The sequence below is a fragment of the Mustela lutreola genome, chromosome 6, assembly GCF_030435805.1.
Source record: "Mustela lutreola isolate mMusLut2 chromosome 6, mMusLut2.pri, whole genome shotgun sequence".
NCBI lineage: Eukaryota > Metazoa > Chordata > Mammalia > Carnivora > Mustelidae > Mustela > Mustela lutreola.
In genome coordinates this window covers 44,288,498-44,316,313 of record NC_081295.1, presented here as the reverse complement: position 1 = coordinate 44,316,313, position 27,816 = coordinate 44,288,498, and the positions used below count along the sequence as shown (strand labels likewise).

Sequence of the window (27,816 nt, the reverse complement as noted above, 5' to 3'; positions counted from 1 at the left end):
CCAGTGTCCATAACCCCACCCCTCTCTCCCAAACCCCCTCCCCCCAGCAACCCTCACTTTGTTTTGTGAGATTAAGAGTCATTTATGGTTTGTCTCCCTCCCAATCCCATCTTGTTTCATTTATTCTTCTCTTACCCCCTTAACCCCACAGAAATTTTGACAACCTTTATCTGAGGAACTACTTTTCATTTTCCTGAAGCCATGAGGTCCCTAAAAGAATTAGGACACTTCCCCACTCAAAGCAAGCAAGAAAGGTATATATAATGGTATTATCCTCAACTTGAAGATGGTGCTATTAAGTCCCTTGGCAGAATAACAAAGATAATTGTATTAATCAAGCCTTCCACTATTAACCCCAGGGAAGTGACTATTCCAGCATCAATAACTACACTGAGGAGAAAATACATACCTTACCATTTAGAAATACAGCCAGCTCTTATGAAGAGTCAGGACATGGGTGGGGGTGGGGAGAGTCTTCACAAGGATTCATTTTACAAAAAGACTTACTAACAGCTTTACTTAAGTGGCAAATGCCACTATATTTAAGTGAAATCCAACATAAAAATATTAATTTTCATAGCTTTTCAGGAAAATATAATAAACTGGATATTAAGTTTAATACTAGAGAGCATCTTGCCTACTAGCATTTTTTAATGTGAAAATTCAAAATATATAAAATTAGGATAGATGCCTTTAAATATTACATCTATAGGTCATATAGGTATAAGTGTTCAATTATGTAACTAAATACATGATACTTTTTTAAGACAACATTTATTTATTTAATATATATTATGAATTTCTGATTCTCAAATTAGATTAATTTTTCAGATCTAAACAATTTTCTATATCCTTCAAGGCACAGGGCACTTGTATGTCCAATAGAAGATACTAAAAACAAGTTACTTTGGAAAAATCATTAATATCTTAGGAAAATTCTATTAAAATTATCTTTCAATTTACTGAATATCTGAATATATACTTTTCCTCTAAATGTACAATTATTTTAAATGTAAAAAGTGCATATAAACTATTAAATCGGGGCACCTGGGTGCCTCAGCCCCCTGGGCACCTGCCTTAGGCTTGGGACATGTATCTCAAGGTCCTGGGATGGAGGCCCCACACTGGGCTCCCTACTCAGTGAGGAGACTGCTTCTCTGTATTCCTTTGTCCCTCTCCTCCCATTCCCCACTTGTGCTCTCTGCTCTCTCTCTCAAATAAATGAATGAAATCTTTAAAAAAGAAAAAACCAAAAAACAAAACAAAAAAAAAGAACCATGAAGTGCTTCCCAAATCACTTAAGAATATAAAATAAAATAAAATAAAAATCAGGTCACTCCATTTAGGAGTGATGAGGAATTCTCTAAGCTGATTTTCTTTCAAAAAGCAGCCAAGGTTTTTTTCTTCTTTGCTATCACTAAACTGTTAACTGATTACGTACTTACTAGGGCCAATCATGACTCCCAGGTAACATATGGCAATCTCTGAAGATATTTTTGGCGGTCACAAGTAAAAAGATGAGGGGCTGCTACTAGTATCTCATGCAAAAAGGCCAGCAATTCTGCTAAATATCCCACAATGCACAGGACAGCCCCCCACAACAAAGAATTATTTGGCCTAAAATGTCAATAGTGTCAAAGCTGAGAAATCCTGGCCTACACTGGTAACGCTTCATTAGCACACTTAATCGTATTCACTAAAAAAAAAAAAAAAAGGTCTTATAGAGAGAACTTACCTGTACCATGGATAAACAAAGTTTTCCAACACTAATTCAAGAACCTGCATAAAAATTAGTTTTTAAAGAAAAATCAAATTAATTAACTAATTCTAGGAAAATAAACCATATGACCAAATAATGTATATTACCAAAAATCAATTTTATTATCCCAAATATTGACATCTAGTATCATACTTTCACATGACATATACTGTCAACCTTACATGGTTAATTGCGATGATCAAACAGAACATATGAGAAAATACTTTGAAAACCATGAAACTCCATAAAAAGAAATAATACTATTAGAATGAAACACACATTTCTAAACATTCCCACAATTAAAAAAACAACAACAAACTTAAATTGTTCCTGACTCTGAAGCTTCACTGAACTGAAAGTTCTATGGAAAGAAGGAAAATAATAGGTTAGTCTTATGAATTCCTGACTCTCTCTATAAGTCAGTATTCCCAGAATAAAATGAAGAAACAAGTAGGTCAGACTTACATAAGGGGTCAAAATTAGCCATCAAATTGCTTCTAAAGGGAGAATAGTGACTAAAAAGGAGTATGAGGGGGACTTCTGGGGTACTAATAATGTTTTGTTTCCTGATCTGGGTGTGATATGTTTACTTTTGTGAAAATTTTAGCTGTAAATTAAAAATCAGCATATAAGTTATAAATGAAAAAGTAACAAAACAAAAGAAATCTGGGTGTTAAAATTTCCATTTCTTAACTCTCGGTGCAGTATTATGTTAATTTTTGAAAAGACTTGCAACAGTGGGCAGTGACTTTCTAAAGCAGTTGGGAGGTTATCTAACAAAGGTATCTAACAAAGGACTGTAGGCTTGTATTCCTTCTCTGGCAGCAGCAAAGAAGGTTGTAGATTCTTAAAATATTAAGGGAAGATTTGATTTTGTATTAAAAAAACTAAGCATTTAGTGATACCAGTTGGGAAAGTAAGACACATAGAAACGGAGATATGACACAAAAAGGACACCAGAACATTTGATATTAAATACTTGGTCTTGGGCGCCTGGGTGGCTCAGTGGGTTAAGCCACTGCCTTCGGCTCAGGTCATGATCCCAGAGTCCTGGGATTGAGTCCTGCATTGGGCTCTCTGCTCAGTGGGGAGCCTGCTTCCTCCTCTCTCTCTCTGCCTGCCTCTCTGCCTACTTGTGATCTCTGTCTGTCAAATAAATAAATTCTTAAAAAAAAAAAAATACTTGGTCTTACTTTAACCCCCACATCCAATCACCAAATATTATTGATTTTACAACCTACATAGCTCTTTTCCATAGCTCCACTGTTCAGTCCTCATCTTCTCAACCTTATATTGTAGCAAGAGCGTCTCCCTCCTTCCAAGCTAGCTCCATCCTCCACAGAGCTGCCAACGTAATTTAAAACATGTATCTGAACAACTCAATCCCATGCATAAAACCCTCAATTTATCAAACCATAACATAGCAAAGAAAAGTGGAGCTGCACTGATTTTAAAGGCGAGGGAGAAAGCTTCCTGCTAGTAGCTGTGACCATTTACTTCCTTTTCACTTCTCATTGTATCTTCTGAGTCACATCTGAAAACTCCAGTTACACACTTCAAAAGTCAGTGACTTCTATGATCAATTAAACTCCTCAGCAAGGCCCTTTAAATCTTTCAATGATCAGATTTCTAAAGACCCATATAAAAACTGTCTAAGAACTAAGCCAGACCCAGGTTTTAGAGTAAGTTCTACTACGAGCCAGGGATGAACTTGAGAAAATTAAAACACTCTAAAGCCCAGTTTCGTAAAATTAATAATAGCACCTACTTTATAGGTTGTATGATTTCAAGAAATAACTTAATTAGTACAGTGCCCAATATTCAGCAAGTAATCAATAAAATATTAGCTACCAGAATACAGTGTCTCCATGCCCACATCCTTTCTCACATTTGGCCCTTTATCTTACTGAACACCTTATTCAAAGCTTCCCTTTCCTTTCAAAAGCTCTTCCCAAACCCTGATATACCCTTTCCCACATTATCAGTCTGGCAAACTTCTAGTCTTATTTTCTGACTGCCCCTCTCAATAGTTAGGCATTTCCTCCTCTGTATTAATAATATACATTGTACATTTCTTCCACTATTGCCAGTATTCACATTACATTGTATTCAACTGTTTATATGTCTACCTCACCTCCTAGACTCAAGTTCCTAGAAAAAAGGAACCATATCTTATTTCTCCTTTTATTCCTGGGGATAGTCCAGTTCCTGCTTATAGTAAGATCTCAAAACATGTTTTTAAATGTTGAGCTAGTATTTACTGAAAACCAGTATGTGCCAGGCAGTAGGCCAAGTGCTTCATATAAGTTTGTTCGTTCTTTCTTTCTTTCAAAATGAATGAAGTGAGGCACCTCAGTGGCTCAGTGGGTTAAAGCCTCTGCCTTCGGCTCAGGTCATGATCCCAGGCTCCTGGGATCAAGCCCCACATCGGGCTCGCTGCTCAGCAGGGAGCCTGCTTCCTCCTCTCTCTCTCTCTGCCTGCCTCTGCCTATTTTTGATCTCTGTCAAATACATAAATAAAATCTTTTTTATAAATAAATAAATAAATATTTTTTTTTAAAGGAAATTAATGAAGTGTCAAAGACCCACAAATAATACTCTTGCTAGAGGTCTTATCTTCAACAGACCTCAAATCAGCACTCTGTAATAGAAATGTAATGTGAGCCACATATGTAATCTTTTATTTTCTAGTAGCTACATTTTTAAAAAGTAATAAGAAAACAGGTAAAATAATTTTATGATATATTTTAATTCAATATATCCAGAATATCATTTCAACATGTAATCAATAAAATGTATTATAGGATATTTTACATTCTTTTTTTCTTACTAAATCCTCAAAACCACAACTCAATTTGTGATACATTTCCAAGTGTTTATGAACAGCCACAGCAGCTAGGGGCTACCATATTAGATAGCAAAGTCTTAAATCAAGGAATCCTGAAGTTGAAAATGAAAAAGAAAAAAGAAGAAATTAGAAAAAAAAGAAGTGCCAAGGGGCACCTGGGTGGCTCAGTGGGTTAAGACTCTGCCTTCTGCTCAGGTCATGATCTCAGGGTCCTGGGATCAAGCCCCGCATCAGGCTTTCTGCTCAGCGGGAAGCCTGCTCCCCGCCCCCGCCTGCCCCTCTGCCTACTTGTGATCTGTCAAATAATAAAGTCTTCTAAAAAAAAAAAAAAAAAAAAGCCAAGAATTTTGGCATTTATGTAGCATGCTTTTAGCCAAGGATACAAATTAGGAAAAAAAAGATAATTAAGCAGGATTCAGATGCCTAATGCTATTCTTTAATTAATTAGCATTCAATTTAATTCAATATATGTTTATCAACTACTAACAACATATCTGGCACTATACTTGGTGCTGGGAACAACTCTCAGACCCATTTACTGTCTTCAAGGACTTAACTCCTTTCTTAGATCAATGGGGAAAACAAGTTTCTAAAAGAAATAACAAAATATATGTTACCAAAAAAGTATATATAAAATGTCACTGTAACAAAGATAAGGGTGAATGCTTTCTATTCCTACACTACGGGGAAACAGTGAAAAGTCTCCCATTCTCTGCTCTACCCTTTAGCAAGTGTCAAAACTGGGATAATTCAATAGGACATACTTGCTCTGTCTAGCTCAGGTATTACCCTACCATAAAGATGACTACTGTTATAAGAATTAAGCAATATCTAGGTAAAACAGTGTCGTCTTGGGCTAAAATATCCATTTAAATTAGACACAGGATCCAAAGACTTCTATTTTATCACCTGAGTCGCATATTTCATAATAATCAACTACCTAGTTAAGAATTCATTAGGTGGCATATATTAAGATGTTCCACAATTAAATTTCCATTAGTATTTAATATATACTCTGCTTGGGCATATTTGGCAGTGTTATTAAATTAATTACCTCTGAGAGAGATGCATCAACCTTGGAAGAAATTTTCAGATCTAGCCACGGCTGGTAGTTTTCAAGTAGTAAGGAAGGCCTAAAGAAAATCATACAATTAAATTGCCTAAAATCCAAAATGTAATTGGAAAGATCAACAAATAAAAAATGTTTAACTAAAAAAAAAAAAAAAAAATGTTTAACTTACCTATGTCGTTTACATTTCACTTTACCACAAACAGCACAGCTACGACCTTGAGGAAATAATTCTTGAAGTCCCAACTGCTAAAAAAGGGAAATGAGGAAGGGGAGAGATTTGTCTTAGTTCACATACAATCTTTACTAAAGAGAATCAACTTCGAAAGTTTATTAATCAATGTATAAATTGAAAGAATATTTTTTTAATTATTATTAGTCTGCCATAACACTGAAACCGTTCTTTGTAATAACTACTACTGGCTAAACTAAACTGCCAAATAAGAGAGAAAAAAATACCTGATAAAATGCAATTCTTAAGCCAAATTTCTAAGCATATAATTAAGGTCAGTTTTTATGCTTACTTATTTTTTAAAAAATTCAATCTATATTTGGAAATGATATTCTTCTTCAGAGATATAAGAAAAAACTATTTTCTATTTCCCCAAAATGTTAACTTCAATGAAAGGAAAGATATGTGACTAGTCATGTTTCTGACCGAATATGTGGCACCACTTTCCTCTGTACTTTTTCTGAATACAAGTACCAACAAACCTAAAAAGGGACTGTATCAATTCAAAGAATTATTAAGCAAGACTTCAAGATATCTACACACTAGTGACTTTGCCTACTAGACACAGATTCAGTACACCACCACCCTAATGAAATTTTAAATATACAAATTATTTTGGTTAAGCAAACTACCTGATTATTTGTCTCTTGAAGACATTTAGGAAATTAACAGCGTGGGATAAGTTAATTCAGAGTTCCCTGTGTCTGTGTCTCAGAATCACCTAGAAAGCTCTTAACAAGTACTGATTACAAGGCCCTAACCAAGAACTATTCTATCAAAATCTGATTAGAGCGCCTAGGAATCTTTTTTTTTTTTTTTTTTTAAGATTCCCGAGGTGATTCTATTGTACAACTAACTTTGGGAACGTGTTTTAATTTACTGTCCTCATAGTTAATATGTAGTTAGAGGACACTCTATAATTATGGATTCCAACTTTCTGAGAAGTTTGTATTTTCTTTTTATAGCTCATTGTAGAGCTGTATACCTTAAAAATATACACATACATAAATTTCATTTCTAATTATGTTCTGATGTCTTCCATTATTAAATAATACCAGATGGATTTTTTTTTAAATCACTGCTTTAACATGCTTTCAGTAATAATATCAAACAGCACAGGTAATACATACTACTCTTAAAAATAAGAACACATAAATTTTACCTTGGGTTTGTATTTTATTGTGAAGAATATATTTGGTAAGAGAGAATCTGGTCCCAAAGAGCAATAAAATGTAACAACTCCAGCAACAAATGACCAGAAGATCATTAAAACATGAAGATACCTTAAAATAAATGAAAATAATTATTATAACAAAAAAAAGGTATAAAACTTAAGTTGTCCCCTCATTGATTTGACAAGTATTTATTAAGCACCTACCATATCAGACTGAAGACAGATCTCATGATACCTGTGATGTATTTATTTAATTATAAGGATCACAGAATGCATGTTATCAAATGTACATTTCACTTAAAGTGTAAGAAAGTATAAATTCTCAATTATTTTATAATTTGGTACCTAGGTTGTTATGTTTGACTAGCTATATTACAGTGCTCCAAATACCTTCCAATGATACGGTAGTATTCATCAAAATTCTGATTACCTTTCATTAAATAAAAAAAACCTAATACTGAGTGTCCATTATTTTGTGCCACCCAGTAACAGGCTGTAGGGATACAGTCAGGAACAGCACTGCCATGATTTCTATATGCATGGAAAACATTGTCTGATAGGTAAGTAAATGAGTACAATACAGTGTGAGCATGTATACTATATTAAGACAGAGAAAGCAATATATGACGAGGGAACACCTCAGGCAGAATATACAACCCAAATTTAAAAGGAAAGAAAATCCTTTTTCAAAGAAAGCAACTCTATAGAAAAACTTAAAAGAATAAGTAGGAGAAATCCAACAGAAGAGAATGGGGTAGAGAAATGAGGGACTAGGGAAGAGGCAGAGGAATTCAAACTTGGGAAAACTACACCAACTAAGATCTGAGCACAGCTTGAAGGAAGAACTGGCTTTAAGATGAAGCTTTTAAAAAAAAAAAAAAAAAACCCACAGGCAGAAGTGAGATAATATGGTGTCATAAAATAAGTCATGTTAACATGTCTCAATACAGGCAGTCCTCATATTGCACAGTCCTGATAAGCATAAATTTCCATTACCATGATTTTGTAAAACACCAATCCCCAACAACACAGTTCAAATTCCAATTACCACATTATGTTTATTAATTGGTAATTATATAAAGCACAAACTTTGGTGCTAGTTCTTCCATTCACAAATCACTATATAGTTAGAAGAGAATGAAGCCAGTCCACAGAAAGAGAAAAAACGAAGTGAAAAACTTATCGGTTGTATTTTAAATCCAGGTTCTACCGGTCTCTGAGGCCTAGCTACACTCCTGTTCCTTCTGCACTTAAATAAACTTCCAATGATTCCACTCTTTGCCAATATAGTGTGAGTTTAGTTTCTGTCATCTACCACTTAAAGTCTTGAGTAATACCCTGAAGGCAATGAAGAATTTTTAAGATTTTAGGAATTTTAGAAGTTTTAAGGAGAGTAGTATTGCTAGACTTTATAATCAAAGGACCACTCGGGTCACAATATGGAGAATAGCCTAAACTAGAAACATGCAGGCTAATTAGAAAGCTGAAAAAAATCTACAGGAGTCAAAGATCGCTTATATAGAGAAGAGACTTAGAGATAAAAAAGCTGATAATCTTGAAAATATTTAGGAGGAAGAATTAAGAGGGCTAAGTTGTTGATTAATGTGAGCAGAAGGGATAAAAAATCACTTCTCTTTGGACACGCTAAATTTCAAGTATCTTAAAACATGGCATGCAGCGGGGGCACCTGGGTAGGTCACTTGGTTGAGCATCTGACTCCTGATTTCAGCTCAGGTCATGGTCGCAGGGTCCTGGGACTGAGCCCAGGATCTTCACTCAGTGTCTGCTGAGACTCTCCCTCCCTCTCCTTCTGCCCATTCTCACACTCACTCCTCTCTCTAAAATAAATAAATCTTAATAAAAACAACAGAGCAAGTAGAAAAATTTCATGAGCAGTTAAATATTGGGTAATTTAAATCTCTGCAGAGAATATGAGGTAAGGAAAAAAAACTGGGAGATTATCACATAAAGATCATTGAATTCATGGGAATAAATGAAGTGACCAGGGAGGAGCTGTAGAATGACAAAAAAGAGAGACATTTAGGAAATCAGCAGAGCAAGAGAACTCTAGTAATTAGAAGAGCTGGGGGGTAGGGGAACCAAAAAAACAAGAATCAAGTCTTAGGGGAAGGGTGCCTGGGTGACTTAGATGGTTAAACATCTGCCTTCAGCTCAGGTCATGATCCCAGGGTCTTGGGATAGAGCCCCGCATCAGACTCCCTGCTCAGTGGAGAGTTGGCTTCCCCCTCTCCCTCTGCCCATGCGAAACCCCCACCCCTCCATGTGCACACTGGCTCTCTATCTCAAATAAATAAATAAAATTACAAAGAAAAAGAATCAAGTCATAAAGGCTGTCAAGGTAAAAAAAAAAAAAATTCAACAAGGATGAAGTAGTTAACATGATCAAATTATTTTTAAATTTAAGTGAGAGAATGAGAAGTTTTAGCAACAACAACAAAAAAAAAGGCACTGATGAACTGGCAAAAGCAGTTTTAGTAGAATGCCAATGGAATGCAGTGGATTTATGAAGAGTGAAAATAAAAAAAGTGAAATTGGGGGAAGCCTAGGTGGCTCAGTCAGTTAAGCATCTGACTCTTGGTTTCAGCTCATGTCATGGTCTCAGGGTCATGAAATCCAGCCCCGTGTCAGGCCTTTGCACTCAGCAGGGAGTCTGCCTGAGATTCTCTTTCCCTCTCTCTGCCCCTCCCCCACTAAAAGAAGTAAATTGGTAATATGGATAATCCTCTCTTTAAAGGAACAACAGGCTAAGGTGGTGGCTGGAGGGAGATAAAGACAAAAAATGTTTAGTAAAACCTAATCATATTTAAATATTGACAGCACAGAAGGAGATAAGAGAAAAAGACATAGGAGAGAAGAGCTAAGTTGAGTTAATAATGTCCTAGAGAAGTTAGCAATAGTTGGGTTTCAAAGCCTAAAAGGAGAAATAAGAGCCAGAGATACCTCTTTCCAAATACCAGAGAAAAAGAATACATGGATGAGAATGCACTTAAGCTGTAGATTCAGTAGTGAGGATGAAAAGCAATATGATGTCCTTTATGTAAAATGGGAGATGCTGAAAGAGAAAGGCAAAAGCAATAAGATCAGAAGTTCTAGCAGACTGGGCAAGTTCTGAAAGAGCCACTGGGCACATGCAATGAGAAGGCTATTTTGAGGAACTGCTGGGAAGTTAGATTTACAGGTTTGGGATTTTCTCTAGCAGCATTCAGTAACCAAGATATAAACACTGAAAAACCAAGCAGCATCACTGATCCAAGATTTCAATTTTGTCAGGTTAGTGCGACAGAAAGGAGTTAAGGATACTGGCAACAGAGTAGCTGAAGTGATGGACCATGGATTCTAAGCTAGACCAACTCTAAACTGCATAGGTAAGTGACAACAGAAGAGAAGAAATAGAAAGCAAAGGAGTCAGGAGACTGAGAAGTCAAGGAGCAGGTACGGTGTTATTGAATGAATGAAAGAAGCTGATGGTCGGCAAGTAAGATACTTGCTTTCTAAGATCAGAGGTAGAGCTCTTTCTGGTGATTAACAAGGGCCACCATATGTTGACGCAAGTGGGAGGCTAAAGAGGAATCACACAAGCACTGAAGTCACCTACAATGGCGACAGGATTTAAAACGGAGAGGAAGGCTATAAACCATAAAACAAAGTCAGCTATAAACGAGCACAAATAATCTGGAGAGTGATATCAATGAGAAAACAGACAAATGGCATATGTTCCAAAGGAGTAAGAGACTTCTGCTTCCTTGACAGAATGACTGGTACTAGACTTGCCTTCCCACCATAAACAACTATAAAACAGGACAAAACATACACAGTGGGATGTTTGGGTGGCTCAGCCCATTAAGCGGCTGCCTTTGGCTCAGGTCATGATCCTAAGGTCCTGACATCGAGTCCAGCATTGGGCTCCTTGCTCAGTGGGGAGCCTGGTTCTCCCTCTGCCTGCTGTTCCCCTGCTTGTGCTCACACTCTTTCTGATTAAAAAAATATATACACACACACACACACACACATATACATATATGTGTGTGTATATATATACATATGTGTGTGTGTATATATATACATATGCATATATATGTATATATATATGGTAACTATTTCCAGGCAGTACAAGATGAAAATCCTTAAGAGAAAGGAAACACACAACCGAGTTCCACATCTATCCCAGTTCTCTAACTGAGGACAATTTATCAAGTGCAGTACAGAATAGAAAGGATTACAGAAGACCTGGAAGTTCAGAATTGGGAAATATACGGCACCAAGTATTAAGAAGAGGTGAAGTGAAGATGCATGATTAAAGATGCTTACCTATTATAGACAGTACAAACAGTGATCAAGTAAATATAAAATCTGAGAGACAAAGGCTGAGGCCCCAAACTAGATGATTTGCCTGGTCTTAATATTGCCTGCAGAATAAAATAAAACCCCCTAAATCTTTACAGTCCCTTTCAATCTGGCCCCAGTTCACTTTTCTACTTTCTTTCACTTTTCTTATTTCTTCCCATTCCATCCCCCACACACTCACCCCCAGTAACCTCTACACCTAACACGGGGCATGGGGCTTGAACTCACAACTTGCATGCTCTACTGACTAAGCCAGCCAGGTACCCCTCTTCTCATTCCTGTATACAAAGCTTCACTCCACCGAAAATAGCATACTTGACATCCAGTTATGTTTTGTTTTTTAAAGATTTTACTTATTTGACAGAGATCACAAGCAGGCAAAGAGGGAAGCGGGGAGGGGGGGAAGCAGGCTCCCCGCTGAGCAGAAAGCCCCCTGTGGGGTTCGATCCCAGGACCCTGGGATCATGACCCGAGCTGAAGGTAGAGGCTTTAACCCACTGAGCTACCCAGGTGCCCCTGACATCAAGCTTTAAAAAAAAGGAACCTTATACTTGGAAACTAACTCAAATTATAGAGATATTTCAGAGAGGAAATTATCAAATTCTTGTTCGCAGCTGCTTACCAAATATAATTTTGACCCAGACAGTCATGACTCAGAATTGAGAATTTTTAGGATTTTTGAACAGTTATATAATACACATTTCATATATACTTGAAATGAGATCTAATGGAGTACTCCATCATTAGATATTAATATTTCTGCAACAAAACATAAAAGCAATAAGAAGAAGTAAGTCAGAAATAAAGACTATAAATAGGGGCGCCTGGGTGGCTCAGTCAGTTAAGCATCTACCTTTGGCTCAGGTCATGACCTCAGGGCCAGACATCAGGCTCCCTGCTCAGTGGGGAGCCTGCTTCTCCCTCTCCCTCTGCCTCCCGCTCCTTCTGCTTATTCTCTCTCACTTTCTCTCTCTGTGTCAAATAAATAAGACCTCAAAAAAAAAAAAAAAAAAAAAGAGAGAGAGACAAGATTAAATAAATAAATAAAAGACCAAATAAATAGTCTCATGTCTGTTCAGATCAGGTTTTGTCATCAAATGTAATTGGTACAAACTTAGGGTTAAAATTACTTCTTCACAGAGCTTTTGATTTCAGAATTACAGATTAGGAACTGCAGACGTGTAGATCAAATGACAGTCAGATTTTAGACTGAATGACAATAAATACAACATGCAGTATGTGTGGGCTTTAACTAAAGCAAGCAATAACTAAGGTATTATTTAAGAAGAAAATCTATATCCTTAAATGCATTAATCCAGTAGTTCTCAACCAAGGGTATTTTGCCCCCCACGGGGCATTTGGCAGTATATGCAGACATTTTGGTTGTCTGAACTGTGGAGAGGGGGAAAGGGAAGGTGCACTATTGACATCAAGTGGCTAGAAACCAAGATTGCTGCTAAATATCCTACAATGCACAGGCCAGCCCCTCACAACAAAAAATTATCTAGCCCAAATTATCAATAGTGCTGATGTTGAGAAATCCTGCATCAATCAGAGACAAATACTAAAACCAACAACCTAAGCATTCATAAAGTTGGGGGGAAAAAAACAGGATCCAAACACATAAAAAGGAAGGAAACAATAAATTGGGGGAAAAAAACAGGATCCAAATACATAAAAAGGAAGGAAACAATAAAGAGAAGAATAGAAATCAAGAAAGTAGACAACAATGACAAGAGGAAATAACAAAATATAAGCTTAGTTTTTGAAAAATTTATAAAATAAGCAAAACTGTAATTAGATTTATCTTCTTTTCCAACTTGAGCTATATTTTACCATAACTAAAGGGACCTAACAAGTGAAGTAAAGCAATTCTAGAAGGAAAAATAGTGGAGAGAGAGAGAGAGAAAGAATTCAAATTTTAAAATATATAAGGAATGAAAAAAATGAGAAAATCATCATGTTGCAACCTATAATGAAATAACTCATTCATGGAATAATAAATGGTAAAACCAAAGAAGTTTACGGGGCAAAGTTATTAGCTGTCACTACCCAAATCCACAAAAAGTGAGGCGACTCCATCTTGTGTGGAGTTATCCTCTCATGTGATATAATTCTTACACACACAAAAAGATCTAAATCTAATCAAATTTATAAATCTAACACCTTGTCTACAAAAAATATGCAGGTAAGAATTAAAAAAAAAAAAAAAAAAAGACACCATAAGGAACCTAACAGCATAAGTGTGAACAAATGACCCAGTTTCTTCAAGTCAGTGGTGGGGAGATGGGAGAGAAGCAGGTAAGGAGGAATGTTCTAGATCCAGGTAAACAAACTATGGCTTATGAGCCAAATGCCACCTGCTTTGGTACGGCTCCCAAGCTAAGCGAAGATTTTACAATTTTTTTTTAACGATTCTTTGAAAAGTAAAGAAAAAAAAAAGAATATGGGACAGAAACCTGATGCAGCCCAAAAGTCTAAAATATTTACTATCTGACACTTCATAGAAAAATTTTGCCAACTTTTATTGTTAATTATAAGAGATTTACAAAAGCCTGAAAGATATAGCTCCCACATACAATGAGTGGACCTATTTTAGATCCTGATTAGTATAGATACACTACCAATTTTTATGCAGTTAGGAAAATTTGATTATGGACTTACATGATATTAACCAACTAGTGTTAATTTTTTAAGGTTATGGCTTTGTGTAGAAGTCATTTTTAAAATGGAGGAAGACTTGGGCGCCTGGGTGGCTCAGTGGGTTAAACCTCTGCCTTCGGCTCAGGTCATCATCCCAGGGTCCTGGGATCGAGTCCCACATCCGGCTCTCTGCTCAGCAGGGAGCCTGCTTCCTCCTCTTCTCTCTCTGCCTGCCTCTCTGCCTACTTATGATCTCGCTCTGTCAAATAAATAAATAAAATCTTTTTTTAAAAAATAAATAAAACGGAAAAAGACTAGATATTTTTCAAATACGCAAAATATTGATGGTTGTTGAGACTGAGTGATGGGTGCTTGGAAGTGCCTTGTACTCTTTTTTCTATGCATGCTTGGAAATTTTCAAAATCAAAAGCTAATAAAAAAGACAAAAGTTTCAGCAAGACAGATCAAGGAATAAAACAAAAAAAGAATATAAATACACAAAATACTGAATGAAAAAGAAATAATGAGAGCTAAAACTGAAATGAAAAATTAAACTGCAAACAACTATGTTCATAAACTGGATAACCTATATGACATAAATTTTTGGAAATAGACAAAAATGCTAGAAATTAGTAAGTGAAGAACTAGATAACTTATATAGACCAGTTATCATTACTATAATTAAAATAGTAATCAGAGACCTAGCTGAAAAAAAGAAAAAAAAAAAAAGACCCTGGCAAATGGTAAAGATGGTAATGAGACAGATAATCCCTATCCTATATACATGACTTTGGGGAAAAAAAAAAATGAGAAAAAGCTACTAATTTAAAAGGACTAATATAATTTTAATTCCCAAATCAGACAAAGACAATATAAGAAAATCATTAGGTCTTTCTTACTTACCAAATACTAAGAGTAAAATATTAGTTAACTAAAACTAGCAGTATATCATAAAATAAAGAATAATACATTACAAGAAAGGCATGTTTTTAAATAGCTCATTATCTTTTTTTTTTAAGATTTTATTTATTTATTTGACAGAGATCACAAGTGGGCAGAGAGGCAGCCAGAGAGAGAGAGAGAGAGAAGCAGGCTCCCTGCTGAGCAGAGAGACCCATGGGGGGCTCGATCCCAGGACCCTGGGATCATGACCTGAGCCGAAGGCAGAGGCCTCAACCCACTGAGCCACCCAGGTACCCCAATAGCTCATTATCTTTAAATCTACACCATCAACAGTAAAGGAAAAAAAAAAAAAATCAAAATAATGATACCTCTTGATCTAACAAGTTCACAGGGAACAGAAAGGGAAAAAAACATATCCACAACACTATAGGGATGCAGTCAACAAAAGCCAGACTATTAAAAACCTCCACAAAACCTAAGCCCCAGTTTCTTCAACAAAAAATTGCAAGGTTAAAAAAAAAGTAGGGGACGCCTGGGTGGCTCAGTTGGTTAAGCAGCTGCCTTCGGCTCAGGTCATGATCCCAGGGTCCTGAGATCGAGTCCCACATCGGGCTCCTTGCTCGGCGGGGAGCCTGATTCTCCCTCTGCCTCTGCCTGCCTCTTTGTCTGCCTGTGCTCGCTTGCTCTCTCTCCCTCTGTCTCTTACAAATAAATAAATAAAAAATAAATAAATAAATAAATAAAATAAAATAAAATAAATAAAATAAATAAATAAATAAATAAATAAATAAAATAAAAAAAGTAGGATTATGGGGAGGGGAGGTAACTTTCTAATTAAAAGATCACATTTGGATCTTAATTTGATTAACTGTAAAAAGCTGTTTACAAATAAGATTCATTATGAATGGAGCAATAGAAACATAAAATATGTGAAGATATAGTAAAATGTGAATAGTAAAATCTAAGCAGTACATGACTGGTCATTTATTGTAAATTCATACATTGCTGTATGCTTAAATTTTTTTATCATAAAATGATGGGGAAAGTTCTAGCAAATTCAGAGAAATCTGACCATTGGACATTTGATGATAAGATATTACTTTTTTTTATGTGAAGTGGTATTATGATTATAAAAGAAAAAAAGGACTTGTATGTTAAGAGACACACACTGAAATTTTTTTTTTAAGATTTTATTTACTTATTTGTCGAAGAGAGAGCACAAGCAGGGGGAGCAGCAGGTAGAAGGAGAGGGAGAAGCAGGCTCCTCTCTGAGCAAGGAACCTGATGAGGGATTTGATCCCAGTACCTTGGAATCATGTCCTGAGTTAAAGGCAGACACTTAAAAGACTGAGCCACCAAGGTTTCCCAAATACTGAAATTTTTAATGTTTATAGATAAAATATGTCACCTGAGATTTGCTTCAAAATAATTGTAGGGGGCTGATAATCTGACTTGAGCTGATAGTTTTTTAAGCTTAGTGACAGATACTGAACAGGTTTCATTATACAATTCTATTTTTATTTTATGTATGTTTAAAATATTCCATAATAAACTTCTTTTAATTTTTTTTAAAGATTTTATTTATTTGCCAGAGAGAGAGAGAGAGCGAGCGAGCACAGGCAGGCTGAGTGGCAACAGAGGCAGAGGGAGAAGCAGACTCCCTGTTGAGCAAGGAGCCCAATGTGGGACTCGATCCCAGGACGCTGGGATCATGACCTGAGCTGAAGGCAGCTGCTTACCCAACTGAGCCACCCAGGTGTCCCAATGAACTTTTTTTTTAATGAAAAAATGCACTTAAAAAGACACAAGAACAGGTCTGAATGAATGGAGAGATTATGTTCATGGATGAAACCTTTAAAAAAGCCAACATATAAATTCTACCCAGATTAATTCACAAAGTAATAATACCGTGGTGGTATTAAATATGATTGCAAATTCTTTAACACTCTTCACATCAAAAACAGGAATTTAATTTTCTTCCCCTTGAATAGGGGTTAATCTTAATAACACTACAGCTAAGAGAATGTAGCAGAAATGAAGCTGCCTAACTTCCAAAACTAGGTCATAAAATGGTTATAGCTTCCGGCAGGCTGTCTTTCTCAGGATGCCCACCTGTGTAAGCCAGCACCACTTTGGGGGAAAAGCCACAGGTAAAAGCCATATGTATAGGTTCTGGCCTATAGTCTTGCTGAGATCACAGCCAACAACCAGCATTAATTGTCACATACATTAATGAACAAGCCAACAATTACTATTCTAGTCCCTGTCTTCATGCTGCCCAGCTGATGATGCACAGTGAATAGAGATTAGCTATACTGACCAACTTGCCCAAATTACAGTTCTGTGTGCAAATTAGATGTTGCTGACCTAAACCACAAATTTAGGGATGGTTTGTTAGGTGACAATATATAAACAAAACAGAAACTACAATCAAAATTCCAGCTCAGGATGCCTGAGTGGTTCAGTTGGTTAAAGGGCTGCCTTCACCTCAGGTCATGTTCCCAGGGTCCTGGGGATCGAGCCCTGCATAGGACTCCTTGCTCAGTGGAGAGCCTGCTTCTCCCTCTCCCTCTGCCTGCTGCTTTGCCTACTTGGGCTCTCTCCCTCTCTCTCTCTCTCAAATAAATAAATAAAATCTTTAAAAAAAAAAAATCCAGTTCAATCTTCAGAGAAATTTGACATAATCATTCTATAATGTATAGGGAAAATAAGGTTTTCTTTATTTTTAGATTTATTTACTTACTTGAGAGAGAGAGAGCACACACACACACAAACGCAAAGAGGGAGAGGGAGAAGCAGAATGCCCGTTGATCAGGGAGCCTGATTCGGGGCTCAATCCTAGGATGCTGGGATCATGACCTGAGCTGAAGGCAGACTCAACCTACTGAGCCATCCAGGTGTCCCGAAAATAAAGGTTTTTAAAAAAAGCTGACCACTTATGGTTTGTCTCCCTCACAGACCTGGGGATAAAAATATATGTATATAAAAAATATATGTTTATAAAAAATAAAAAATAAAAAAAAAAAATAAAAAAAAAAAAAAAAAAAAAAAAAAAAAGCTGACCAACTTTGCAAAAGAAGCGCCAAGAGTGAGAACTTGTCCTCGCAGATATAAAACCATACTATGAAATATAACACTACTGTTAAAAAAAAAAAAAATCTGGTACTGTTATAGGAAGAGAAAAATAAAGAGAAGAAACAGGGCTTAGAAGTTTGGAAACAAAATATATGACATCCTGGAATCTGTCTGCCTGCATTCAAATTCTGGCCATGACACAATGCAAATTACCTTCTCTGAGTCTTGTTTGGTTTTCTATAAAATGAGATAATAAAATACCTAATTCAAAGTTGTTACGATGATTAAATAAGACCACAACAGTGCTTAGACTAGCCTATAATATACAAAGTTATAAGTGTATGTAAGCCAATTGTTGTAATTTAAAAAATAAAGAACCATCAATGAAGTAAAAAGCCAACCTATGGATAAAATGGGGGAAAAATTTGCAAACCGTGTACATGGTAAGGAGTTAATATCCAAAACACGTAAAGAATTCATTCAACCCAGGGCAATCTTGCACTTCCAATAGGAAGAAGCCTACTTCACTACTCCAACAAGGGGAAGCAATTTTTCTTGCACAGCAACAAGCCCAGCCAATAAGAATATACCATAACTCAAGTAATGAGAAACCACCACCATCCTGCACTCTCCCTTTCTTCCAGTGGACTTTTATTCAAAGCAGACCCTCCCATCTTCCTCTCTTTTCTGTTAAATTACATTCCTCTCCTTTGATCTTCAGGCTTGTCTCTGGTTTCCCATAGCAATTGCCATTCCTTTGGTATTCCTGAGTAAACCCATTTTGCTGGTTAAAAACAAAAAGTGTACAGAAGACCTAAATACACATTTCTCCAAAGAAGTTATATGAAATACCAACAGGTACATGAAAAGATGTTCAACATCATCAATAGTCATTAGGGAGATGCAAATTAAAACCACAACAAGATATCCCCTCACACCTGTTAGAATGGCCATGATCAAAGAGACAAGAGATAGCTGTGCTGGGGTGGCTCAGTTGGTTAAGCCTCTGCCTGTGGCTCAAGTCATGACCCCAGGATGAAGCCCTGCATCAGGCTCCCTGCTCAGCAGAGAGCCTGCTTCTCCCTCTCCCTGCTGCTCCCTCTGCTTGTGCACTGTCTCTCTCTCTCTCTCTCTCTCTCTCTCTCTGTGTCAAATAAATAAATAAAATATTTTTAAAATATTAAATATTTTTTAAAAGGCAGTAAATAACAAATGCTGGTATGGATGTGGAGAAAAGAGAACCCTTTTGTGCTATTGGTGGGAATGTGAACTGATAGAGCCACTATGGAAACAGTCTGGAGAATTTCCAAAAAGTTAAAAATAAAACTACTATATAATTCGGGAATTCCACTTCTGGATAAATATCCAAAGGAAACAAAAACACTAACTCAAAAAGATGTCTGCACCCCCATGTTCACAGTAACATTATACACAACAGCCAAAATACAGAAACAACCTAAGTGTCCAACAACAAATGAAAAAAAGGGGCACCTGGGTGGCTCAGTGGGTTAGGCCTCTGCCTTTAGCTCAGGTCATGATCCCAGGGTCCTGGCTCTCTGCTCAGTGGGGAGCCTGCTTCCCCCTTCTCTCTGCCTGCCTCTCTGCCTACTTGTGATCTCTGTCAAACAAATAAATAAAATCTTAAAAAAAAAAAAAAACAAATAAACAAAGAAGCTGTGGTATGTATACACACACACACACATAAAAACCATAAAAAATTAGGAAATCCTATCATTTGGGACAACATGGATGGACCTTAGAGGCATATGCTAAGTATTATGCTACGTGAAATAAACAGAGAAAAGAAAAATAGTGTATGATCTCACTTTTATATAAAATATTAAGGAAAAAAACTCACAGAAGAAGATCAGACTTGTGGTTACAAGAGGAGTATAGGAGAGAGAAACTGCAGAAAGGTGGTCGAGTTACAAACTTCCAAGAAGATAAATACGTACCAGGGATGTAATGTACAACACAATGACTATAGCTAACAATTAAGCTACAATTAACTAATTAAAACTAAATCGAGAGGCGCCTGGGTGGCTTAGTGGGTTAAAGCCTCTGCTTCCTCTCAGATCATGATCTCAGGGTCCTGGGATCGAGGCCCGCACCGGGCTCTCTGCTCAGCAGGAAGCCTGCTTCCCCCTCTCTCTGCCTGCCTCTCTGCCTACTTGTGATCTCTGTCCATCAAATAGATAAATAAAATCTTTAATTAATTAAGTAAGTAAAACTACAACAAGCTACCACTATTTATTCACTAAAAGGACTAAATTAAACCTACAGGCAATATCAGACAGAATAGCCAAATGCTTTGGCAGGAGTATAAATTAGTATAATCACTTTGGAAAACTATCTGGCAGTATCTACTTAAGTTAAACAAACACATACACTATGAATAAGCATTTCCATCCATGGGTATCTACCCAAAAGAAATAAGTCTATCAAAAGAAATATATATAAGAATATCCATAGCAGCATTATTCATAGCTGCTAAAAACTGTAAACAAGTCAAAGGCCCTTCAACAGAAGAATGGATAAACAAAGTATGTCATATTCCCAGTGGAATACTGCAAAATAACAAAAGAGACTGAAGTACTGGCATACACAACAATACGGAAAAATCTCAAAAGAGATGAGAGAAAGAAACCAGATACAAAAGAACCATATAATTCCATTTATATGAAATTCAAAAACAAGCAAAACTGATCAATGGTGACTGAGGCTACTGACAAGGGAGTCTACTGGGGTGCTAGAATAAATGAGATTTGGGATTGAGCCCTGCATCGGGCTTCCAAGTCAGTAGGGAGAAGACTTCTCCTCTCCTCCCCACTCTGGCTCACTCTTGATCTCTCGCTATCTCTGTTGCTATCTCTTTCTCTCTCAAATAAATAAATAAAATCTTTGAAAAAAAAAAATTCATGATCTTAATTCATATTGAAAGAAAAATTTATATACTAAATAATACCTTGAAAGATCTTTAGGATTTAAAGTTTCAAGACTATAAGAGAAAAAATTAATTTCAGGGGTACCTGGCTGGCTCTGTCAATAGAGCATGTGATTCTCAAGCACCACAATGGGTGTAGAGCCTACTTAAAATAAAATTTTTTAAAAATTTTTTAAATGGGCGCCTGGGTGGCTCAAAGGGTTAAGCCTCTGCCTTCAGCTCAGGTCATGATCTCAGGGTCCTGGGATCGAGTCCCACATCGGGCTCTCTGCTCAGCAGGGAGCCTGCTTCCTCCTCTCTCTCTCTCTGCCTGCCTCTCTGCCTGCTTGTGATCTCTGTCAAATAAATAAATAAAAATCTTAAAAAAAAATTTTTTTTTAATAATTCTAAGTTTAACCATATAGAAGGAAAGCTCCAAACCTCCATACTAACTAAAGATTTTAAACTGAAAATTTCTTTAATTTTTTTTTTTTTAAGATTTTGTTTATTTATTTGACAAACAGAGAACACAAGTAGGCAAAGAGGTATGGGGGTGGGGGGCGATGCAGGCTCCCTGCTGAACAGAGAGCCTGATGTGGGGCTCACTCCCAGGACCTTGGGTTCATGACCTGAGCTGAAGGCAGAGACTTTAACCCACTGAACCACCCAGGGGCCCCTGAAAATTTCTTTTTAAGCTATTTCTAAAAACTAATTGGTGAAATACCTGTGTAGAAGTCATTTACTTTAAGAGTTTTCTAAAGTAAATCTCTATACCCAATGTGGGGTTCAAACTCACAACGTCAAGATCAAGAGTTTCATGTTCTTCTGAGTCAGCCAGTTGCCCCAAGAAATCACTTACTGATGGTATGCATTAAGTCTATCTTCTCTTATCTAATTTCATCATTATACCCCTAATATTTTTATTTTTTGTATTATATATATTTTTTAATTTCTTTTTTTTTAAAGATTTTATTTATTTGACAGATCACAATAGGCAGAGAGGCAGGCAGAAAGAGGGAGGAGGAAGCAGGCTTCCTGCTGAGCAGAGAGCCCAATGCGGGGCTCAATCCCAGGACCCTAGGATCATGACCTGAGCTGAAGGGAGAGGCTTTAACCCACTGAGCCACCCAGGTGCCCCATTTTTAAAATTTCTGAATAGATGTACCTCATATTCCTCACTCCCAGAAGAGGCCACATTTTCTTGTATAACAATCTTCCAGAGCTAGGCAAAGCATACATAAACATACATCTTTGTATGTACATATGAATCTACACACATATTCTAAAAAAAAAATCACATAATATGCTGAAAAGCACACTATATACTGTCTCGTACCTTCCAAAAGCTTTTTCCTAGAAAAAGAACACTTAAACATTTATTTTATTTTATTTTATTTTATTTTTAAGATTTTATTTATTTACTTGACAGACAAAGATCACAAGTAGGCAGAGAGGCAGGCAGAGAGAAAGGAAGGGAAGCAAGCTCCCTGCTGAGCAGAGAGCCCAATGCGGGGCTCAATCCCAGGACCCTGGGATCATGACCTGAGCCAAAGGCAGAGGCTTTGACCCACTGAGCCATCCAGGTGCCCCCATTTATTTTATTTTTAAGTAGACTCTACCCTCAATGTGGGGCTTGAACCCATGACTCTGAGGATCAAGGGTCCCATGCTCTACCAACTGAGCCAGCCAGGCACCAAAGGGTACCTAACCATTCTTTTAGTCAAGATAATTATATCATGTTTAAGGTCACTTCTTGCTGCTTTCAACAGTAACAACGGAAAATACCAAAAAACGTATGCAAAAACAATTTCACTCGTAAATTCAACCAATCAGAGATAATATTTATGTATTATACCCTTCTTTCTTTGCATAATACAAATAAAGATACAGGGTAGAGATCAGATGGTATGACTTATTAACAACAAAGAACACTCAACTCTATAATTAAGCAGATGACCTCAGAAATCCAGTTCAAGCTGACCTTGCATGTCCTACCTTGGGCACCTAAACTGACCCATCTACCAAAAGAGATATGTTAAGGGCGCCTGGGTGGCTCAGTGGGTAAAGCTGCTGCCTTCGGCTGGGGTCATGATCTCAGGGTCCTGGGATCGAGTCCCGCATCGGGCTCTCTGCTCAGCAGGGAGCCTGCTTCCTCCTCTCTCTGCCTGCCTCTCTGCTTACTTGTAATTTCTCTCTGTCAAATAAATAAATAAAATCTTTAAAAAAAAAAAAAAAAAAAAAAGAGATATGTTAAGAGATAGGTTAATTCCTGGACCAAACTTACTAATTACAAAACGTTCACCTATCTCTCATACCAAAGCTATTCATCTAGCTTAGAATACCTTCCAGATGACAGAAAGCAAGTAAGTATTTAATAATTCATTTGACTCTGTTAAGGATTCCTCTTCCTCCATATTCCTAAAATCAAACATCTTACTATCACAATCAAAGCATATTTTCCAGTAAAGTATCAATTGCTATTTAAACCTATTAACCCAGTCAATTATCAAGAAAGCAAAATGGGTAGGGAAAAATTCCAGCTCCAACAGTCACAGCAAGTGGTTACCTTAGAGCAAAATTAAATCACCAAATTCCCAGCGAATGCTTTCCCATTCCTATCCCCAGGGATCAACTACGCAAAATGAAGAACAGAGATGGTTTCAAGTTCAAAACATCAGAAAAAAATATCACGCAGATGCTGCTGCTGTAGAGCATCTCAAGTCGTCTTTCCACCAAGAGCAAATCTGGAAATAATCTGACACAAAAGATCTCCTCTACTAACCTATTTCATCGTTACCATTTCTGGAAATAGCTAATTGAAGGAAATCAAATTTCTTTCAGGGAAAGAAACTTCCCATTTCAAAATGTCAAGAGAATTTATCAATTTCAACTTCCAATCTTCCCTTTTGTAATATTCTAGAGATACTGAGGCAGGTACTATTTTGCTTTCCGACTTCAACAAATCTTTACGATCATCCATTTTAACCATCCACCCTCTGGGGAAAGCTTCGGGTACAAGACTGTGTGTGAGGCCTTCAGCTGAAGACGGTGTGCGTGTGTGTGCTTCAGCTGTAAGACTGTGTGTGTGCACGCACCCTTCCCCTGGTAAGACTGTGCGTGTGCGCCCTTCGGCTCTAAGTGTCTGGGTGTGCGTCTGGGCGTTGCTTCAGCTGTAAGGCCGTGCGTGTTTGTGCGCACAATGCGGCTATAAAACTCTATGAGCACCCTTTAGCTGTAAAACTGTGCGTGTGTCTGTGTGTATCTGTGTGCGTGCGCGCGCACGCCCTTCGGCTGTAAGACCGTGCGTGTGGGCGTGCGCCCTCAGCTCTAAGGCTAAGCAAGCCTGTGTGTGCGCATGCGTGCACTGACAGCTAGGGGAGTCGGCCTGAAACCGGGGCTGCTACAGGACCTGGAACCCTGCTCGTCAGCTGACCGGACCTCCCCTGCAAGGTCTCAAATTGGGACGCACAGAGAGATTTCACGCCTCTGAAAAACAGCGATGATGCAGCACCAGGTTTTAAGGAACAGGTGAAAAGTAGGTAAGAATCGGGGCCAAGTGTCTCAGGAGACCGGCCTCAGCAAAAGGGGCACTGGAACGCATCCCACCCGGCAGGCACTTCCGGCCCCGGACGCTCCGCCCAGCTCCCCGAGGCCGCTGTTTCCAAGGCCTCGAAGCTGGCCGCAAGCGCCGCAGTTGCGCAGCCCAGGCGGCCTCCACACCGTGAAATAACACGGGCTCCCGTCCGCAGCCCGCAGAGTAGCCGCCCGCCAGACCCGCCCGCAGAGTAGCCGCCCGCCTGACCCGCGTGCGACGTTACCTATTGAGGAGCAGGGAGGCGACGCTAAGGCAGAGCAGCAGGAAGCAGAACAGCGGGTACTGGCGGCAGATCTCGCGTCCCACGTCCAGCCGCAGCCGCTGCTTCAGCTTCTCCCCCATCGCCCGCACCCAGGACACCATCTCCGCTGGCGTGGCTGAAGTTCCACTACAGACTGAGGCCGAGGTCGAGGCGACCCCCATCCACCTCTCGCGTCTCCGCCCCCACCCGGCCCGGCGGCTACCCACACAGCCGCCGACCGGCGGACCGTCCGCCGGCTGCAGTCGCCCAAGGCCCCGCCCAAGGCCCCGCCGCGCGTGCGCGGCCTCCGCCCCCCGCCCCTCCTGCCGCCGGCGGTGGGGACGGCCGCACGACGTGCCCGAGGTCGTCACCCTGCGCAAAACCCGGCGCGTCCCCCCATCTCCGCCTTCTTGGCGAGGGCAGCGCGCCGTCTCCCACGAAGGGCAGGACTCCACTAGCGAGTGGCCTTTCCCGGAAATCAGGGGAAAGCTGCAGCAGCCCGTAACCGCCTGGATCGCGGAGGAGAGAAAGAAGGTTGTGCCGGAGCACGGGAGAAACTACAGCCCCGCGCAGCCGCCGGGCCCTGCCTGCGGGACCTCCTGAGCTCGCGGGGCGCGCTGGGGACTGTAGTTTTTGTGACGCGAGCCGTGGAGGGATGGAGTGGGTGGTCTTGGTCCCCGCCACTCTCCACGCCTTCTCGACGTAGGCTTTGCTCCGAATGGGGACAAGTCGAGCTTTATGCAACCCCCAAGGGAGAGAAAGTTGGGGGGAGCGGAGACGACTCAGTCCTTATTTGGCGAGGGGTGGGAGGGGGCGGCGGGTGAGTAAAACAGCCCTGGAATACGAGAGTCAAACCCACGGGCCGCCACCCCTGCGGGCGCATATTCTACACACTCACGGGCAAGGTAGTACTCAGGTCACCACGGCCTCGCGGGCCTAATCAAAATCCTAGTGTTTGGACGAAGCCACTTGGCAAGTTAGGCTAAATCCCTCTTGTCTCCTGGAGCTTTCGCTTAAATCTTACCATTTCTGATCTTTTAATTTCCTATTTTACGCCAAGCTACTCTGAGAAATGCAGGAAGACATCGTAATTAGTAAAATTTATTTAGGCGGCGCGCTGAACTTTCATATAAAGGTCACACCTCATGATATAGGTGCTCTTATTTTCCCCATTTCATAGGTTACTGAGACAGAAAGGAACCTGCTCAGAATCCTACAGCTAGCAAAACCCGGATTTGAAGTAGTTCTAATCCCAGAACAGGCACGTGATTTTTTTTCCCCCCTTAGGATCTTACCCTCCAAACTGCAAAGACAGATATGTTTAGAAATTATATGTGTGTGTGTGTGTGTGTGTGTGTGTGTGTATCTTGAACATTCACCATATATATATGGTGCATGTTCGATTTCATGAATATTTGCCCATGTTATTATGAATACACAGATAATCTTTAATGATGCATTATTTTCCTTAAGCATGTGCCATCTTGGGGCGCCTGGGTGGCTCAGTGGATTAAAGCCTCTGCCTTCGGCTCGGGTCGTGATCCCAGGGTCCTGGGATCGAGTCCCACATCGGGCTCTCTGCTCGGCGGGGAGCCTGCTTCCTCCTTTCCCTCTCTGCCTACTTGTGATCTCTCTGTCAAATAAATAAATTAAAAAAAAAAAAAAAAAAAAGCCTCTGCCTTCACCTGGGGTCATGATCTCAGGCTCTTGGCTGCCTCTGCCTACTTGTGATCTGTCTCTGCCAAAGAAATAAATAATATCTTAAAAAAAAAAAAAGAATGTGCCATCTTTAGGGGCGCCTGGGTGGCTCAGTGGGTTAAAGCCTCTGCCTTCTGCTCAGGTCATGATCCCAGGATCCTGGGCTGGAGCCCTGCATTGGGTTCTCTGCTCAGCAGGGAGTCTGCTTCCCTTCTCCTCTCTCTGCATGCCTTTCTGCCTACTTGTGATCTCTGTCAAATAAATAAATAAAACCTTAAAAAAAAAAAAGAATGTGCCATCTTTAGTCTATTAGTGCTATTTAATCTCATTGACATTATGATTACCATTTTGTTTCATAAATTTATACACATCTCTATTTTTTTAGGATCAACATCAGTACAGTTGCTTGATCAAAGGGTAAGAACATGATACATAATGGGGCGCCTGCGTGTCTTAGTCACTTAAGTATCTGCCTTTGGTTCAGGTCATGATCCCAGGGTCCTCTGATGGAGCCCCACCTCTGGCGCTCTGCTCAGCCTGGAGTTTGCTTCTCTCTCCCCCTCTGCTCTCTCTCTCTCTCTCTCTCTCTCAAATAAATACAATCTTAAAAAAAAAAAAAAGAACATAATACTGTCAAATTTCTTCCTAGAATGGTTTAATAATTCCAGGGTGGTATATAACATTTCACTGGTCCTCATCATTAGGTACTGTCTAAACTAACATCACAAATATACTCCTGCTGTACCATTTCTGATTAAACCATTTAAAATACTATGTAACATCACTGGAAAACGTACTGCCTTTTTTAATGTTTTAAGGTACACAAACACTTTGTATATTCATTTCACTTTAGCAGCCTTTTTAAAATTGTCTTTGAATTAATTTATGTTTATATGAACATTCTAGGGTACACTATAACAGGTGTATGTTGAATTAATCTACATGTATCAAAGACCCACACTATGTACTTCAGTAATACTATGGCAAGTTACTTTATTAAATTTTATTAAATTATTAAATGAAGTTATATTGCCAATTCTTTTTATAAACATTTTATTTTCCTAAAGGCTTGTTCTGAAATTGCTGTTCAGCTTTGCATTGAGAACCAATACATTTCAAAGATAAAATGTTTCCTGTTCAGGGGTGCCTGGGTGGTTTGCTTGGTTGGGCATCTGCCTTTGGCTTGAGTCATGGTCCCAGGGTCCTGGGATCAAGCCCATGTTGTCAATCTCCCTGCTCAGCAGGGAGCCTGCTTCTCCCTCTCCCTCTGCCCTTCCCCCCAACCCGCATC

The 27,816-nt window shown here is 38.8% G+C and overlaps 1 protein-coding gene across 6 annotated transcripts in view; it reads right to left on the bottom strand.

The window, feature by feature from the left end:
• The window catches only part of SNX14 (sorting nexin 14), a 101,146-nt gene extending 76,036 nt beyond the window's left edge, over window positions 1-25,110 (bottom strand). For 4 of the 6 annotated variants that reach the window (XM_059177153.1, XM_059177150.1, XM_059177154.1 and 1 more), the window contains exons 1-5: window positions 24,810-25,110; window positions 7,071-7,191; window positions 5,849-5,925; window positions 5,662-5,740; window positions 1,736-1,779 (exon numbers count right to left, since the gene is read on the bottom strand). In XM_059177153.1, coding sequence (XP_059033136.1) covers window positions 1,736-1,779; window positions 5,662-5,740; window positions 5,849-5,925; window positions 7,071-7,191; window positions 24,810-25,009 — 521 coding nt within the window. In that variant the 5' untranslated portion in view covers window positions 25,010-25,110. The remainder of the gene's footprint in view (window positions 1-1,735; window positions 1,780-5,661; window positions 5,741-5,848; window positions 5,926-7,070; window positions 7,192-24,809) is intronic. The other 2 variants (XM_059177151.1, XM_059177155.1) reach the window with 1 other exon arrangement.
• Window positions 25,111-27,816: the final 2,706 nt, after the last annotated feature.